At 47.4% G+C, this 15,592-nt stretch overlaps 1 protein-coding gene across 1 annotated transcript in view; it reads left to right on the top strand.

Annotated features, from left to right (window-relative positions):
- The window catches only part of LOC141096506 (cilia- and flagella-associated protein 337-like), a 240,204-nt gene that overhangs the window by 119,158 nt on the left and 105,454 nt on the right, over window positions 1-15,592 (top strand). The window contains exon 16 of the mRNA XM_073583172.1: window positions 2,587-2,689. Coding sequence (XP_073439273.1) covers window positions 2,587-2,689 — 103 coding nt within the window. The remainder of the gene's footprint in view (window positions 1-2,586; window positions 2,690-15,592) is intronic.

Below are 15,592 nucleotides of genomic sequence, written 5' to 3' on the forward strand. Positions count from 1 at the left end.
CTCTTTTTGCTCTCTCTCAGAATATTTCAGAGTGCTGATATAGTGCAAGAAGTCTAGTGACTTCAGGGTTAATTTTGTTATCAGTAGTGTTGGACATTATTTTGTAGGGTTTGCAGATAGTTTCTTTCCTTTCCTCTCCTTTCTAGTTAGTTTGAGTCCCATCATTTGCTCAGCCTATTTTCCTGCCTGTGTTTGTGTTTTCATCTTGTTTCACCGTCAGTACTTGTGTGGGGGCCGTCTATTCCTTTGGGGTCTGCTCTTGGGCAGTTAGTTTTCCCCTTTTCTTGCTTTAGGCTTATTTAGTCCTCCGGCTGTGACGAGGTGTCTAGGTTCATCGTAGGTACGCTCCACGGCTGCTGCTAGTTGTGTGGTTAGGATCAGGGATCTGCAATCTGCATAGTTACCAACCTCTCTGGCTTTTCTGGGCTTAGCATGTTTAGGTTTTTTCCTCCTCGGTGACCCATTCACAACAGATCCCCTTGTTTTCTCCCCTACCTTTTGGAAGATAAAGTTGTCAGCAAGAGAGGATAAGAATTTCCTTGACCTGTTAGTTTTGCCTGAGAGAGATTCCCAACAAATGTCTGGATAGTTGAAATCTCCCATGACAACTATGTCATATTTTTTGGAGAACTTGGTCATTTGATGCATAAAGAGTTCATCCATATCTTCAGCTTGCACAGGCGGCCTGTAATAAATGCCTACAATGGTGTCCTTTCCATTGTTCTGTCCTTGTATTCTTTCCCAAACAGTTTCCACAGAACTCCCAGTCTCTGAAGCTTCAATCTCTGTGCAGATATACGAGTTTCTAACATACAATGCGACACCTCCTCCTCGTTTATCAAGTCTGTTTCTAGCAAATAAGTTGTATCCTTCTAGTCTTGTATTCCAATCATGTGTATTGCCCCACCAAGTTTCAGTGATTCTAATGACATCATATTTCTTTTCCTGTGTTAGTAGTTCCAATTCTCCTTGTTTGTTGCCCATGCTTTGTGCATTAGTATAGAAACATTTTAGTTTGTGATTGGTTTCTCTTTCTCCAATATTTTTATTATTTAGATTCTTTTGTCTTTGTCCTTCCTTTCCACTTCTAATAGCAGAGTTCTCAATAGCATTTGTCAGGTGTATGGCTTTTTCTGGCCTTTTGCTTCCTTTCCCACATTGTTCTAGTTTAAAGCTCTCCTGATGAGTGTAGCAAGGCGACTTCCAAATACATGTTTTCCAGTCTTCGTAAGGTGCACCCCATCTCTAGCAAGTAGTCCATCGTATAGGTAATTCACTCCGTGATCCAGAAATCCAAATCCTTGCTGACGGCACTATCGATGTAGCCAGTTGTTCACCTGCAGAATCTAATTCCACCTCCTTGTTCCATGGCCATCCACTGGTAGGATGGAAGAGAAGACCACCTGTGCTCCCAGTTCTTTCACTTTCTTGCCTAAGTTTTCAAAGTCACTGCAGATGGTTTCCAGGTCGTTTCTTGCAGTGTCATTTGTCCCCACATGTAGTAGCAGGAATGGGTAGTCATCTGTAGGTCTGAAGAGTCCTGATATCCTGTCAGACACATCTTTAATTTTTGCACCTGGAAGACAGCACATTTCTCTTGAAGTTATATCCGGTCTGCTGATAGCTGCCTCTGTTCCTCTCAACAGGGAATCACCCATGACCACCACTCTCTGTTTCTTCTTCACAACATTTTTCTTTCTCCATCCAGGAGGACTCTGAAGGCGTACAAGGTTGCTGTTTGTGGGCAAAGTCTTATCCTGATGTATTTCTTCATCGTTCTCCTGCGTGAGAGCCTGGTACTGGTTCCTTAGCAGTATGGGCGCTGACTGCCTCCTGATCCTCCTGCTTCTCTGGGTCACATGTCTCCATTCCTCTGTTTCTTCAGGTGCACTTCGAATTTCTTCTCTTTCTGTAACATGAAGAGATAATTCTGCTCTGTCTAAGAACTCTTCACCTTCCTTAATGATCTTCAATGTAGCTAACCTCTCTTCAAGATATTGCAACTTTTCCTCCAACAGGGACACAAGCTTGCATTTGTGGCATGTGAAGTTTGGCTTTTCCACTGGTCTGTGAACATGTAGCAAGAAATGCAGCTCACCAAATGGCTGCTGGCCACTTCCATATTGAGATTTCAAAACGATGAAAAATGAGCCGGTGCGCAGTTTACCGATTTCCTCTTTTCAGCTGCAACGGCTAAAACCCAGTGATCGTTGAGCGAGCGGAGACACTTCACTTATCCCAGAAGGCACTGGGAATATGCAAATGATCTCCTCAGGACTTTTCCTCAGGCCAATTTACAAGAAAGTTTTTTGGATGAAACCCATGCAGATAAATGCAGGACCCTAGTGCTTGTCCAGCTATCAAAAGTGTCTGCAAGGCATAAATGAACACAATTCTGACCTAAATCTGGTGCACTTTGCTTAGTAAATGTCCCCCAATATTCATACAGCTCCAGCGCCCCGAGGTCTCTTACATCGACCACATTTTTTAATAAACTATATTTTTTGCCATGTTAAATTAAAAAAAAAAAAAAAAGATTCCTTTTTTGACCTCAGTGAATGTCTAATCTATCATCTTCTGCACCAGGTCCTTGGCACGTCCTCACCTTGACAGCTCCCATAAAGAAGCCGTTCTCTGCTGCAAGTACAATAAAGCCTTCAGGCAAGTCGTCACCTGCTCAGAAGCTTCGGTAAGTGTTTCTCAAGGCTGTATCATAATATCTCCATTTTTTGTTCTGTGCCTGTTTGATTTAATAGTTTTCTATTAAAATCAATTGTTTGTAGGTTATATTCATAGTAACATGGTAAGATCATTTCTGATGGATAGAGAAGTGATACTCTTATTTCCAGGGGTATGATTACCGTAGGTTTGGGGGGGGGGCACCAGAAGCATTTTCAAATTGTTCTGTAGGATGAGAGTGACAGCACCATATATTTACTATAAGTTTGTGTGAAAGGACAGACACAACGTAAAAAATAAATGCACTTTTTTTTGTTTAAAGGAATCTGTCAGCAGAGCACCATAATATAGTGGCAGAGATACTGATTCTAGGGATGTGTCAATGGCTCCGGAGCTGCTGTAATTTCAATGCAATCGGTGTTTTATCGGCAGGAAATTATCACTGCAGGACTGGGTGTCATGTGCATGGCGGTCCAGCTAATCTGTGAACCCTGCCCCCACCACTGATTGGCAGCTTGCACACAATATTCAATGTACATAGGAAACTGACAATCAGCGGTGTGGATGGAGTTATACAGGGCTCGGCATTCATAGCACTGCTACATTTTGTTACATCTACAACAGAGACGACAATGAAGCTATCAAAACAGTACAAACCAGTCCAGTAAGTGATAAATCGCTGGAATCAGGTTCTCTGCCCCTATATCATATTTCTCTCATATTACATAGCGAAAACCTGCTGATATATTTCCTTTACGTAATTGTAAAGTTATGAATTTTGTAATATACCTCCTTACCTTATTTTCCCTCCATCTCTCCCAGACACTGATGTTGTTTCAATGACTAGTTCTTGCTCCTATAGAAGCTGCTTTCAATAGTCCCTTTCTGGGCCTCCCTGTACCCCCTCCCTTGTGTTCAGACTGGAAAGTCTGAACACATAGTTTAAAATCAGAGTCTCTCCAAAGCCACCCCAGAGAATATCTAAGGCCGGGATCACACATGCGAGAAACTCGCACGAGTCTTGCATCTTAATACCCTGCACTGGGGAGCGGAGTGTGCGGCCGCATAGAAAGACATGTAGCCACACGCTCCGTTCCCGAGTGGCGGCGACAGTGCCGGGTATTAACATGAGAGACTCGTCCGAGTTTCACGCATGTGTGATCTCGGCCTCATAAGAATTAATGCAGAGATCTCATGTGGGGGGTAAATGAAAAATATAGAAACTATGGGGCAATTAAATAAAATTGAAAAGTATTATTACATCAATATAGTAACAGCAATATTATACAAAATGGAATAAAAGAGAAGTATGGCTAAAAGTATAGGAAAAAGGGTTGCGTAATACCTAAAATGAGGCAAAAAGAGTCACCTAGTACTGTGCTCCTAATTGGTGATAAACACCACATGTAGAAATGAGAAAATATTTTGGCGTATGAATATATATAGAGTATTCTCTGCAGTATATGGAAAAATAATAATAAGTACTATCTACAAATAAGTGCAGTGAGGCCCATAAGAAAAACATCAAAATACATACAATGTCCAAACAAGGTATATTGATGTTGAGTAGATGCAAAATATTCTATGCTATAATAGAATGGTGGATGAAATTAGAACTAATATAACAATACAATAATGTATGTACAAACAACACCAGAGCGCATGTCTACCATGTGCACAGGGTCACAAGATGGCCCATACAAATAACTATAGCCACTATGTAGTGGTGGTCTCAATATACGTACTAAGATAATTGTCAAACGGAAACAATACCTTGAGAAATGGTGTATGGCCAAAGTTAGGAGGAGCACAGAAGTGGGCGCCCAGGCACCTTGATGCGAATTTCACCACGCTGGGCTTCGACAGGAGGCATTTGGACTAGTGATGGGCGAACCCTTGGATGTGCAGGTCTGGCAAGTTTGGCCGAATATTTAAAAAAAGTTTGGTTCGGGTACCAGAACAGATGAATGGGGGGCCCGAAAATCCGTTGTTTGTCACACAATCATCTGCATGACAGTGTGGCAAACACTGCCTTTGATCGGCGGTAAGATTATTATTAAAAATTTTACCGCCAGTCACAAAGGCGTCGGATGATGTGTGTAATACTCCCATCAGCCTACACCTGCTGTCACTGAAAACAGCGAGAGCAGGTGCCACTGATGGGACTATTCATCATCTGGCATCTGTGCTATAAATAAATAAATCAATTAAAAAAATTACTTAGCGTCTGTTCATTTTTTGATAACCAACATAACAAAACTGACAGCTGCGGCTGCAACCCTCAGCTGTCAGCTTTATCATGGCTGGTTATCAAGAATAGAGGGGTCCCCACGCCGTTTTTTTAAATTATTTTTGACAAACAGCCAAGCTAAAGCAGACAGCTGGGGGCTGATATTCTCAGGCTGGTAAGGGGCCATGTATATTGCCCCTCATTCTAAAAATAGCAGCCCACAGCAGTCCCAGAAACGACGCATCTATTAGATGCGCCAATTCTGGCACTTTGCCTTTCTCTGAAATGGTTTGGGCACCCCTGGTCAAAATTACTATTATTGTGAACAGTTAAGCAAGTTGAAGATGAAATGATCTATAAAAGGCCAAAAGTTAAAAATAAAACATTTTCTTTGTATTTTTTGGCAGAAATTACTATACACATATTTATTTTCATCTTTTGCATTTTAAAAATTTCAAAAATGAAAATAGGCCAATGCAACTGTTTTTGCACCCTTGAAAATTTGTGTGCTCAGATAACTTTGATCAAGGTTTAAAACCTTAATTAGCCTTTTAGGTGTCATGGTCCAGTCCGGAGTTTATCTTCTGCTGTCTTCACTCCGGACTGGTCATGCGGGGGTTAATCTCCTCAGCCTCGTTCTGGAGCTAGCTGGGCTATTTCAATCCCTCACAGCCTGCTGACCAGTGTTAGTGATAGCTCAAGCTTGCAGTTTAGAGCCGCTGACCCTTGTACCCTGGTGATCCTCCTGCCTTTGACTGATATTCACGTGTATGACCCGGACTGATTTCTGACCCCGTCTCTTGGTATTCGTCTCTGCTGTTACGTTCCCTCTCTGGCATCTGACCCCCTGGCTTGTACCCCGACCACGTATTTCGTCTCACGTTTTGGACCCCGTGCTCATGTTCTGGCTTTCTGACTCTCGGCTTTGGTATTTTGACTACGTGTATTGCTGCTCCTTCTGGTACGTCTGCTCCTGCTAGTTTCTGACTCGGTTCGTCTGACTATTCTCTCTCGTTACCTGTGGCACCTGTGCTGTTGCTCAGGGTTGCTGCTCTTAGTGTGTAACCTCTCTTCCCTCACCAGCTCCCCCTGGTGGAGGTTTCACTACATTAGGGTTATGGCTTGTACACTATCATCATTAGGAAAGACCAGGTGATGCAAATTTCCCAGATTTCTAAAAACTATAACCTTGTGCCAAAAAACAGCAACCATGGGTTCTTCTAAACAGCTGCCTAGCACTCAGAAAATGAAAATGGTAGTGACCCACAAAGCAGAAGAAGGCTTTAAGAAGATAGCAAAGCATTTTCAAGTTGCTTTTTCCTCAGTTTGAAATGTAATTAAGAAATGGCAGTTAACAGGAACAGTGAAGGTCAAGATAAGGTCTGGAAGACCAAGCAAAATGTCAGTGAGAGCTGTGCCAATGACACAGGAACATTTCACGGGTAGAAGAAAGAATGAAATTTCAACAAATTCTTGATGCAAACATAAAACTTTTGTAAAAGTTGGAAAGAGGATAACTTCTATAAATAGATAATAATCCTAAACACACGTCAAAATCCACAATAGACTATCTTAAAAGGTGCAAGCTGAAGGTTTTACAATGGTTCTCACAGTCCCCTGATTTGAACATCATTGACAATCTGTGGATAGACCTCAAAATAGCAGTGCATGCAAGACGACTGAGGAATCTCACAGAGCTGGAAGAATTTTCCAAGGAAGAATGGATGACAATCCCTCAAACAAGAATTGAAAGACTCTTGGCTGGCTACAAAAAGTGTTTACAAGCTGTGATACTTGCAAATGGAGTTGCTACTAGGTACTAACCATGCAGGGTGCCCAAGGAAGAATGGAAGACAATCCCTCAAACAAGAATTGAAAGACTCTTGGCTGGCTACAAAAAGTGTTTACAAGCTGTGATACTTGCAAATGGAGTTGCTACTAGGTACTAACCATGCAGGGTGCCCAATCTTTTGCATTGTCCCATTTTCTTTTTTTGTAATTTTTAGAATATAAAAGATGAAACAAAAAAGTGTGTGTATATTTATATATACACAGTACAGACCAAAAGTTTGGACACACCTTCTCGTTCAAAGAGTATTCTTTATTTTCATGACTATGAAAACTGTAGATTCACTCTGAAGGCATCAAAACTATGAATTAACACATGTGGAATTATATAATTAACAAAAAAGTGTGAAACAACTGAAAATATGTCTTATAGTCTAGGTTCTTCAAAGTAGCCACCTTTTGCTTTGATTACTGCTTTGCACACTCTTGGCATTCTCATGATGAGCTTCAAGAGGTAATCACCGGAAATGGTCTTCCAACAGTCTTGAAGGAGTTCCCAGAGATGCTTAGCACTTGTTGGCCCTTTTGCCTTCACTCTGCGGTCCAGCTCACCCCAAACCATCTCGATTGGGTTCAGGTCTGGTGACTGTGGAGGCCAGGTCATCTTGCATAGCACCCCATCACTCTCCTTCTTGGTCAAATAGCCCTTACACAGCCTGGAGGTGTGTTTGGGGTCATTGTCCTGTTGAAAAATAAATGATGGTCCAACTAAACGCAAACTGGATGGAATAGCATGCCGCTGCAAGATGCTGTGGTAGCCATGCTGGTTCAGTATGCCTTCAATTTTGAATAAATCCCCAACAGTGTCACCAGCAAAGCACCCCCACACCATCACACCTCCTCCTCCATGCTTCATGGTGGGAACCAGGCATGTAGAGTCCATCCGATCACCTTTTCTACGTTGCACAACGACACAGTGGTTGGAACCAAAGATCTCAAATTTGGACTCATCAGACCAAAGCACAGATTTCCACTGGTCTAATGGCCATTCCTTGTGTTCTTTAGTCCAAACAAGTCTCTTCTGCTTGTTGCCTGTCCTTAGCAGTGGTTTCCTAGCAGCTATTTTACCATGAAGGCCTGCTGCACAAAGTCTCCTCTTAACAGTTGTTGTAGAGAAGTCTTCTGCTAGAACTCTGTGTGACATTGACCTGGTCTCTAATCTGAGCTGCTGTTAACCTGCGATTTCTGAAGCTGGTGACTCGGATGAACTTATCCTCCGCAGCAGAGGTGACTCTTGGTTTTCCTTTCCTGGGGCGATCCTCATGTGAGCCAGTTTCTTTGTAGCGCTTGATGGTTTTTGCCCTTGCACTTGAGGACACTATCAAAGTTTTCCCAATTTTTCGGACTGACTGACCTCCATTTAGTAAGTAATGATGGCCACCCGTTTTTCTTTACTTAGCTGCTTTTTCTCCTTCGCCTCATTGGGGGACACAGGACAGTGGGTGTATGCTACTGCCGCCAGGAGGCTGACACTAAGTGGATGAAAAAAAGGTTAGCTCCTCCGCAGTATACACCCTCGCCTCGATTGCAGACAGAATCAGTTCTTGCTTAGTGTCCTAGGAGTCACACACGTCTGGTCTTTTTTCCATGAAGATGAGACGGGCAACGGACCCTATTGAAAGGGTCCGATTTCCCCAAACCAACAACGGGCGAGCATGTGCGAGCGTCGCCTCCACGTATCCTTTCCCGCGACATGATGCCGGACTCGCCCTGACCACCCTAAGGTATCGAAGCCCTATGCTGTACAGAGGCCTACGAATAGTCCGTGCAGCCCCCACTGCACCACCAAGGCTAGACTGCTGTGCTGCAAGGCGGCGGACGGTCCCTCTCCTCATCCCTTGGAGGGAAAGATGGAGATAGAGTGCCTGCACCATCCTTGATTTGGATACAGCCCCCCTTCCCCCCTTGATGAAGCACCAAGCGAAACGCGCGTCGGGGTACTGCTACTACGTAACGCAGCAATGCCTCTTATATACACGTTTTTGCATCTCAGCTTTCAATATCTCTCATAAGTGCACCTCCAGCGTTGCCACATGGCTTAAACATTTAGTTGTTCTACTCTGAGTCACTCAATTGCTTTTGGACATTTAGGCATTCACTTGAGCCGTTTTACATTCAGCCCTTTAATACTAATAGGATCTGCATTGTCTCCATCTTATTTGGGCGTTCTTTTCTTTGTCCTGAGAATTGATTGCTGCTATTTACACATCTATTTGCATTTGGATTACTTTTTTCTATATATTGTCATGCAAATTTCTTTACGGCTTATTGCTTGCCTTACTGTGGTTTTTTGCATAGTTTTGTCCCTATTTCATGTATATTTTATATTACCTTTTTAACATATATCACAATAAAGTTTTGTAATTTTATTGATTGGCTTGAAGCTTCATTTGTTTTTTGGATGTACTGTTGACTACTGAAGCTGCCTCTAGGCATTTATTCTTTTTGGGACTGTCTCATAGAGAGCCTGGCGCGTTCAGTATTGGAGGCGTCGGGTTCAGCACTTTCTCCCTTGTTCGCTGCAATTTGGGAAGTTAAGGCCATGTGCTCTGGGCCTGAATCATTATACAGAGCCTTGCAGGGTATGGACCTGCCTGCGGAGATAGCAGATATTGCTAATCAGTTTGCGTTGGCCGCAGACTACTTGATTAATGCGTCTTTGGATATGACTAGCTGCGCAGCACTCGCTGCCGCAAATGCAATCTCTATTAAGAGGGGCTCTGTGGTTGAGGACTTGGCATGCAGATTCAACCTCCAAGAAGTCCCTAACTTTTTTACCTTATCAGAGCGGCCGCCTATGTGGGTGCCACCGGCCATTCTAACCTGAGCGTGGCTGCATTCGCCTATTTGGTGAAAGGTTGGACCAGCTTATCTCTGACCCCATAGGGGCAGGAGCAGTTTTCTCCCTCAATAAAGGGTTAAACAGCTTTTTCGTCACCTGCTTCAGACACGGTTTCGGTCCTTTCGCAACCCCAGGGGGGCTTCAGCAACCAACTGTTAGGAACGGCAGAACGCACTAAATAAAAATAATAATAAAGTGCGTTCGCCGCTCGGGGTCCACCGTGCAGTAGGTGATATAGCCGCTGCTGAGTGGTGGCAGGAGCAATATGGCGGTAATGCGCACAGGGTTAAATGTCACCCAGGGGCGCAGAACAATATCTGTTAAGTCACAAAGATGCCAAATAAACACAAATACACAGACTGAGCCTGTTGAGGTCACAATACTCAGTAAAAATACACACACGGTATCAGGTCACAGGAGTAGCCCAAGAGTGCGGCACTATATCCGTCTAGACCTACCGTGTGTGCGGTGTCGCAGCTGCGGACGCTAAGGAGAGCTGCTACTGCAGCCTGGCGTGGACACTGCCGCTAAACAACAAAGCTATGACGCAAGCGCAATGTCGGACGCTAGCAGCTGTGGATGTTGCTGCAGAGGAGCGCTGGCGCTGATTCTAACTCAGTCCCTATCCACATGCGTAATATCAGAGGGAAGGGGTTTTATAATGAGTCATTCACCAGAATCATACATCCGTCCTCATACACACAGCAGCAAGTAAGTCTATACTAGCGCATAGCGGAACAGCCAGATCTCTGAGATGGACCAATGAGATCTGGAGCGGGACCTGAGCACATGACTCCCGATCTCCAATGGGAGATCATCCCATGAGCATGCTCAGTAGGAGGACAGAAGGACTCTCAGGAGAGATTTGCTGCAAGGCAATCTCCTCTGCAATCTCCTCTGCAGTAGATAAACAGCAGGAGACTGCAGAATGTGAGGGTCTGGATCCCTGCGAAGTAAACGCAGAAATCCGACTCCTAATGGGTCGCCCTGCCAGGGCCATAGGGTACTCGGTACCGGGCCTGTATCGGTGGCATGTGTCACAGTGGCGGTGACCCGGACCGTGGCCCTGGGCGCCCAAGTAATAGGAAGATGTGAATGTTATTAAATGAATAGTTAGTGACGCCACCTGTGGTGTTCGGCAAGAGAGGTGTTAAGCCGACGCTGCAGACAGATCCTCTGAGACAGATGGTGTGGTGCAGCAAGGATGGTATAGCCCTCCACAGGCAGGGCTGTTGTCCCAGGGCAGTGTAGATGTGGGGACACTTAGGTGATGTAGTGTCTGGCGCAGGGGATGTAGCAGTGTCAGGCGGACGGACGCAGGAAGGAATGGAGGACACCAGGGCATGTAGTTCCAAAGCTTTACTCACAGTCTGTAGTGCCCGCTTCTGTGCCGTGTCCTCCGGGTCAGGGACTCAGTCAACCTCCAGGCAAGATGGAAAGCTCCCTTCCACACTCCGCCAACTTATGTGCCTTTCCTGAACGTCTCCTCTATAGCGCCTTTAAGTGTGAAGATCTCCAGTACCGTGTTACACTGGAGTTCCTCCTGACAGATGTTCCCAAGAACACTACTTGCACGGCAGACAGCTGTAGCCTGCTTTGGGGACTCTCTACTCCTAAGTCCCGGCTCTCTATCCGTATTGCTGTTGTGCCCTCAAGTCTTAGATGGGAGTAGTGCATTTACAGCCCACTACTCCACCGGTGTCTGCTGCAGAACCATTAGCGTTCATACAACCTCGGGGACCGGGCCCCGGCCTTGCGCTTAGAACTTCTAGGCAGGGTTCTTCCTCTAACCCACGTCCTCTGTGTTCCCTTTACTCCTATGTTCCGTACTTGTCCTTTCCCTTCTATGGAAGCTCAGGCTTCAGGTCAACGTCCTTCTCCTTCTTTCCTTTCTTTTCCCATGCCAGCTGGCTCAGGTCACTGAGACAGCTGCAGCACTCCTTCCTCCATCCCTCTTCCAGGGATCCCCACTCCTCCTGAGTGGCTTCCTTCCTCACTGACCTCCTGTCAGACTGACCTGTCATCCTATTCCATCCCGCTCATATATATACTCTGAACTCCACCCACCTCCCAGCACATCTAGTGTTCCAAGCAGGGAACCACCAAAGGTGCTCTGCTTCTCTCTAAGCAAAGAGCCACAATGTAGATATGCTGAACTACTCTATTGTGTGGGGTGCGAGTGTTGGAGTGTTGAAGCGTGGTCAGGAGCCTCCAACTTACCTGGATGGTGGGGCACCACACCTTAGGAGAAGGTGCAGTACCTCTGTGGCGACTGAGCCTCAGGGGCGCCACACTAACATTACCCCCCCTCCTAGGGCCCCCTCCTCCCTGAGCCTTCTGATCGACCAACTTGTGCCCATCAGAGATATAGGCCTCAGACTCGTCCGAAGGCAAGTCTGATGTCCTGGTAGGTGACAGGGAGATCCGGGACAAATGGAAGGCATCAGGGACGGCAAAGTCGCCAGGTTTGAGAAGGGACCCGTGGGAGACAACGGGAGCAGAAGTTAAAGTGGAACGCCACCGTGTGTCGGCAGGCGTTTCCACCCTTCGTTTAGAGAGGCTATTCCGAGCACAAAAGGCGCAGGCCCGAATATATTTTTTAACATTCCGAGCCCTGTGCGGCCACCAGTAAGACCCTGCCAGGATTTTTGTGGTCTGCATATAGCCACAGTGACCACCCCTTCTGGATGCGTGTGCCCACGCGAGCACCTTTTCGGCCGAAGGCAGGGAGGAACAAGGGTCTTGCCCGGCGGCACAGAATTTGGCCGTTGCGGGGCACTGTTGTTCTGAGTCACCGCGTCTTGACAAGTATAACCGCAACTGGAGTCTAGTGCCGCACGCGCCTGAAGAACGGCGCGAGACACCTCCATGGGCTCTGGGGGTGGAACCTCTGGCTCGGGTAGTTCCAGAGGCTCAGAAACAATGGGAGCCGAGGTAACCTTCCGTTTGGATTGAGCACGCTCCATACCGCGCTCCGAAAAACGGAGGTCAATGCGGGTGGAAATGGCAATCAGCTCTTCCAAACTTGCAGGAACCTCTCTGGTAGAGAGAGCATCTTTAACATGCTCCGCCAAACCTCTCCAAAACACAGGGATGAGGGCTTTATCGGGCTACTCCAGCTTGGAAGCCAGTGTCCGAAAACGGACGGCATACTGACTAACCGAGAGAGAACCCTGGGTCAAAGCAAGAAGCTGAAGAGAGGTGTTGTGCGTGACCCGTGGACCGAGGAAGACCTGCTTAATAGCTGTTAGAAAGTGAGCAGCAGTCCGAACCTCTGGGTCACCACGCTCCCATAGTGGCGTAGCCCACTCCAACGCCTTGCCGAACAGCAGGGATACAATAAACCCCACCTTGGCCCGTTCCGTAGGGAATCGCACAGCCAGTAGCTCCAGCTGAATAGAGCACTGGCTGATGAAACCCCTACAGGAGGCGCCATCGCCAGAAAATTTATCGGGCAACGGGAGGCGGGTAACTGTCGGTGCGAGGGAGGACGTGGACATACGGGAAAACGCGTCTGTGATTGCCTTTACAGCAGCTTCTGTGGATTGTGCAGCTGAGAGAGCCCTCTCAAGAGTGGCCAAGCGGCCCTCAAGCTGCCGAATACACTATAAGAGTTGCTGCTGTTCTGCCATCACTAGCCAGACCCTGGCGCTAGTATAAAGTTAGGAACGGCGGAACGCACTAAATAAAAATAATAATAAAGTGCGTTCGCCGCTCGGGTTCCACCGTGCAGTAGGTGATATAACCACTGCTGAGTGGTGGCAGGAGCAATATGGCGGTAATGTGCACAGGGTCAAATGTCACCCAGGTGCGCAGAGCAATCTCAGTTAAGTCACAAAGATGCCAAATAAACACAAATACACAGACTGAGCCTGTTGAGGTCACAGTACTCAGTAAAAATACACACATGGTATCAGGTCACAGGAGTAGCCCAAGATGGCGGCACTACGTCCGTCTAGACCTACCGTGTGTGCGGCGTCGCAGCTGCGGACGCTCAGGAGAGCTGCTACTGCAGCGCGGCGTGGACACTGCCGCTAAACGACAAAGCTATGACGCAAGCGCAATGTCGGACGCTAGCAGCTGTGGATGTTGCAGCAGAGGAGCGCTGGTGCTGATTCTAACTCAGTCCCTAACCACATACGTAGATATGCTGCAAGGCAATCTCCTCTGCAATCTCCTTTGCAGCAGATAAACAGCAGGAGACTGCAGAATGTGAGGGTCTGGATCCCTGCGGAGTAAACGCAGAAATCCGACTCCTAACACCAACTCCGCCGTTGCAGGTTGCTCCAACCAGGACAGAGATCTTCAAGTCTCATATAGAGCCAACTCATTGGGGAGAATGCGATCCCAACAAGCCCAGATCAAGGGGACCTAGATCCCAAGGATCTTCGGCCTAATGGCTCTCGAGGCAAGTGCCGGGCGACACCAGCAGAGTAGGCGGTCGCCTACGCTGGTCTCGCCATGTCTAGCTCTCCTTCATGCACGACACATGGGTAAGGGAGCTGGTATCCTTGGGATACAAGTTAGACTTTGTCAACCAACACCCAAGACAATTTTCTTCTCTCTCGTCCTCCCAAGGTGGAATCCCGGGCACAAGCCTTGTTCAGGGCCATCGAATTGCTCCGGAAACACAGCGTTGTCATCCCCATACCGGAAGGCGAAAGAGGTCAGGGTTTGTATTCCAACCTGTTCACGTTCCCCAAATGGGACGGAACTGTCAGGCCCATTCTGGACCTAAAGCTTCGGAACAGATTTGTCAGGATCAGGCAGTCCCGGATGGAGTCTCTCCGCTCGGTCATAGCTGCCATAGAACAGGGAGAAGGTTTGGCTTCTGTCGACATCCAAGACGCGTACCTGTACATCAGAAAGTTCTACGCTTCGCTATCAGTGGCCTATACATTCAGTTCGCAGCTCTCCCCTTCGGGCTAGCTACCGCCCCCAGAGTGTTTACAGGGGTCAGGGCGGGTGTCATGGCCATCCTGCACTCCCGGGGCATAGTCGTCTTGCCTTATTTAGATGACCCCTTGATCAAAGGCCCTTCATATCGAGCATGCGAGGAGAGCATCAACATCACGCTAGATACGCTTAGGGTGGTTGGTCAACCTGGAGAGATCATCCCTGGTCCCAGCTCAGAGGAGTTCCCCTTTAAGGATGATCTTCGGCACCTCCCAAGGGTTGGTAATCCTCCCTCGAGACAAGGCCCTAGCTCTTCAGCAAGGAGTCCAGATACTTTGCCAGCCAGTCCCTCATACCTTTCGTCTTTGCATGAGGGTCGTAAAGAAGAGGGTGGCAGCAATGGGAGCATTGTCCATTTCCCCAACTCCATCCTCGCACCCTGCAGCATGCCCTCTTGGCATCATGGGACAAGAACCCAGTGCCGGTTGTCCAGGCAGGTCAGACAGGCACTTGGATGGAGGACAGTCAGTTCCTCCCGTCTTCAGGGGAAACCCTTTCCCCCGGACCATGGGTTGGTGGTCACAACCGACGCATGTCTCCTCGGCTACGGAGCAGTCTTTTTCACCATTACGCGACCCAGGGATGGTGGTCGCCGCAGGGGGCACGCATCCCATTCAACTTGTTAGAAATTCAAGCAACCCGGCTCCCTCCGCAACATTTTTAACATCCTCTAGCAGGCCGCCCCATCCGGATTCAAGCGGACAACGCCATGGCTGTGGCTAACATAAATCACCAGGGGAGCACCCGCAGCAGAGCATCTATGTACTAAGTGAGGGACATCCCTCACTGGGCTGAGAGGAATCACTCGGTGATCTCGGCCGTCTACATTCCAGGCGTAGAGAGCTGGCCGGCAGGCTTCCTCAGCCGGCAGAGTCTTGTGTCCAGGGAATGGCCACTACACCCTGAGTTTTTTCCGGCAAGTATGCCGATGTTGGGGAACGCCGGATGTGGACCTGATGGCCTCCAGGGTAGGCGCCAACGTGGTCACGTTGGTCGCCTCGGTCCCGGGACCCACAGGCAAGTGCCGGGAATGCATT

Source organism: Dendrobates tinctorius, unplaced genomic scaffold (assembly GCF_039654945.1).
Source record: "Dendrobates tinctorius isolate UK_male_01 unplaced genomic scaffold, ASM3965494v1 ptg000075l, whole genome shotgun sequence".
NCBI lineage: Eukaryota > Metazoa > Chordata > Amphibia > Anura > Dendrobatidae > Dendrobates > Dendrobates tinctorius.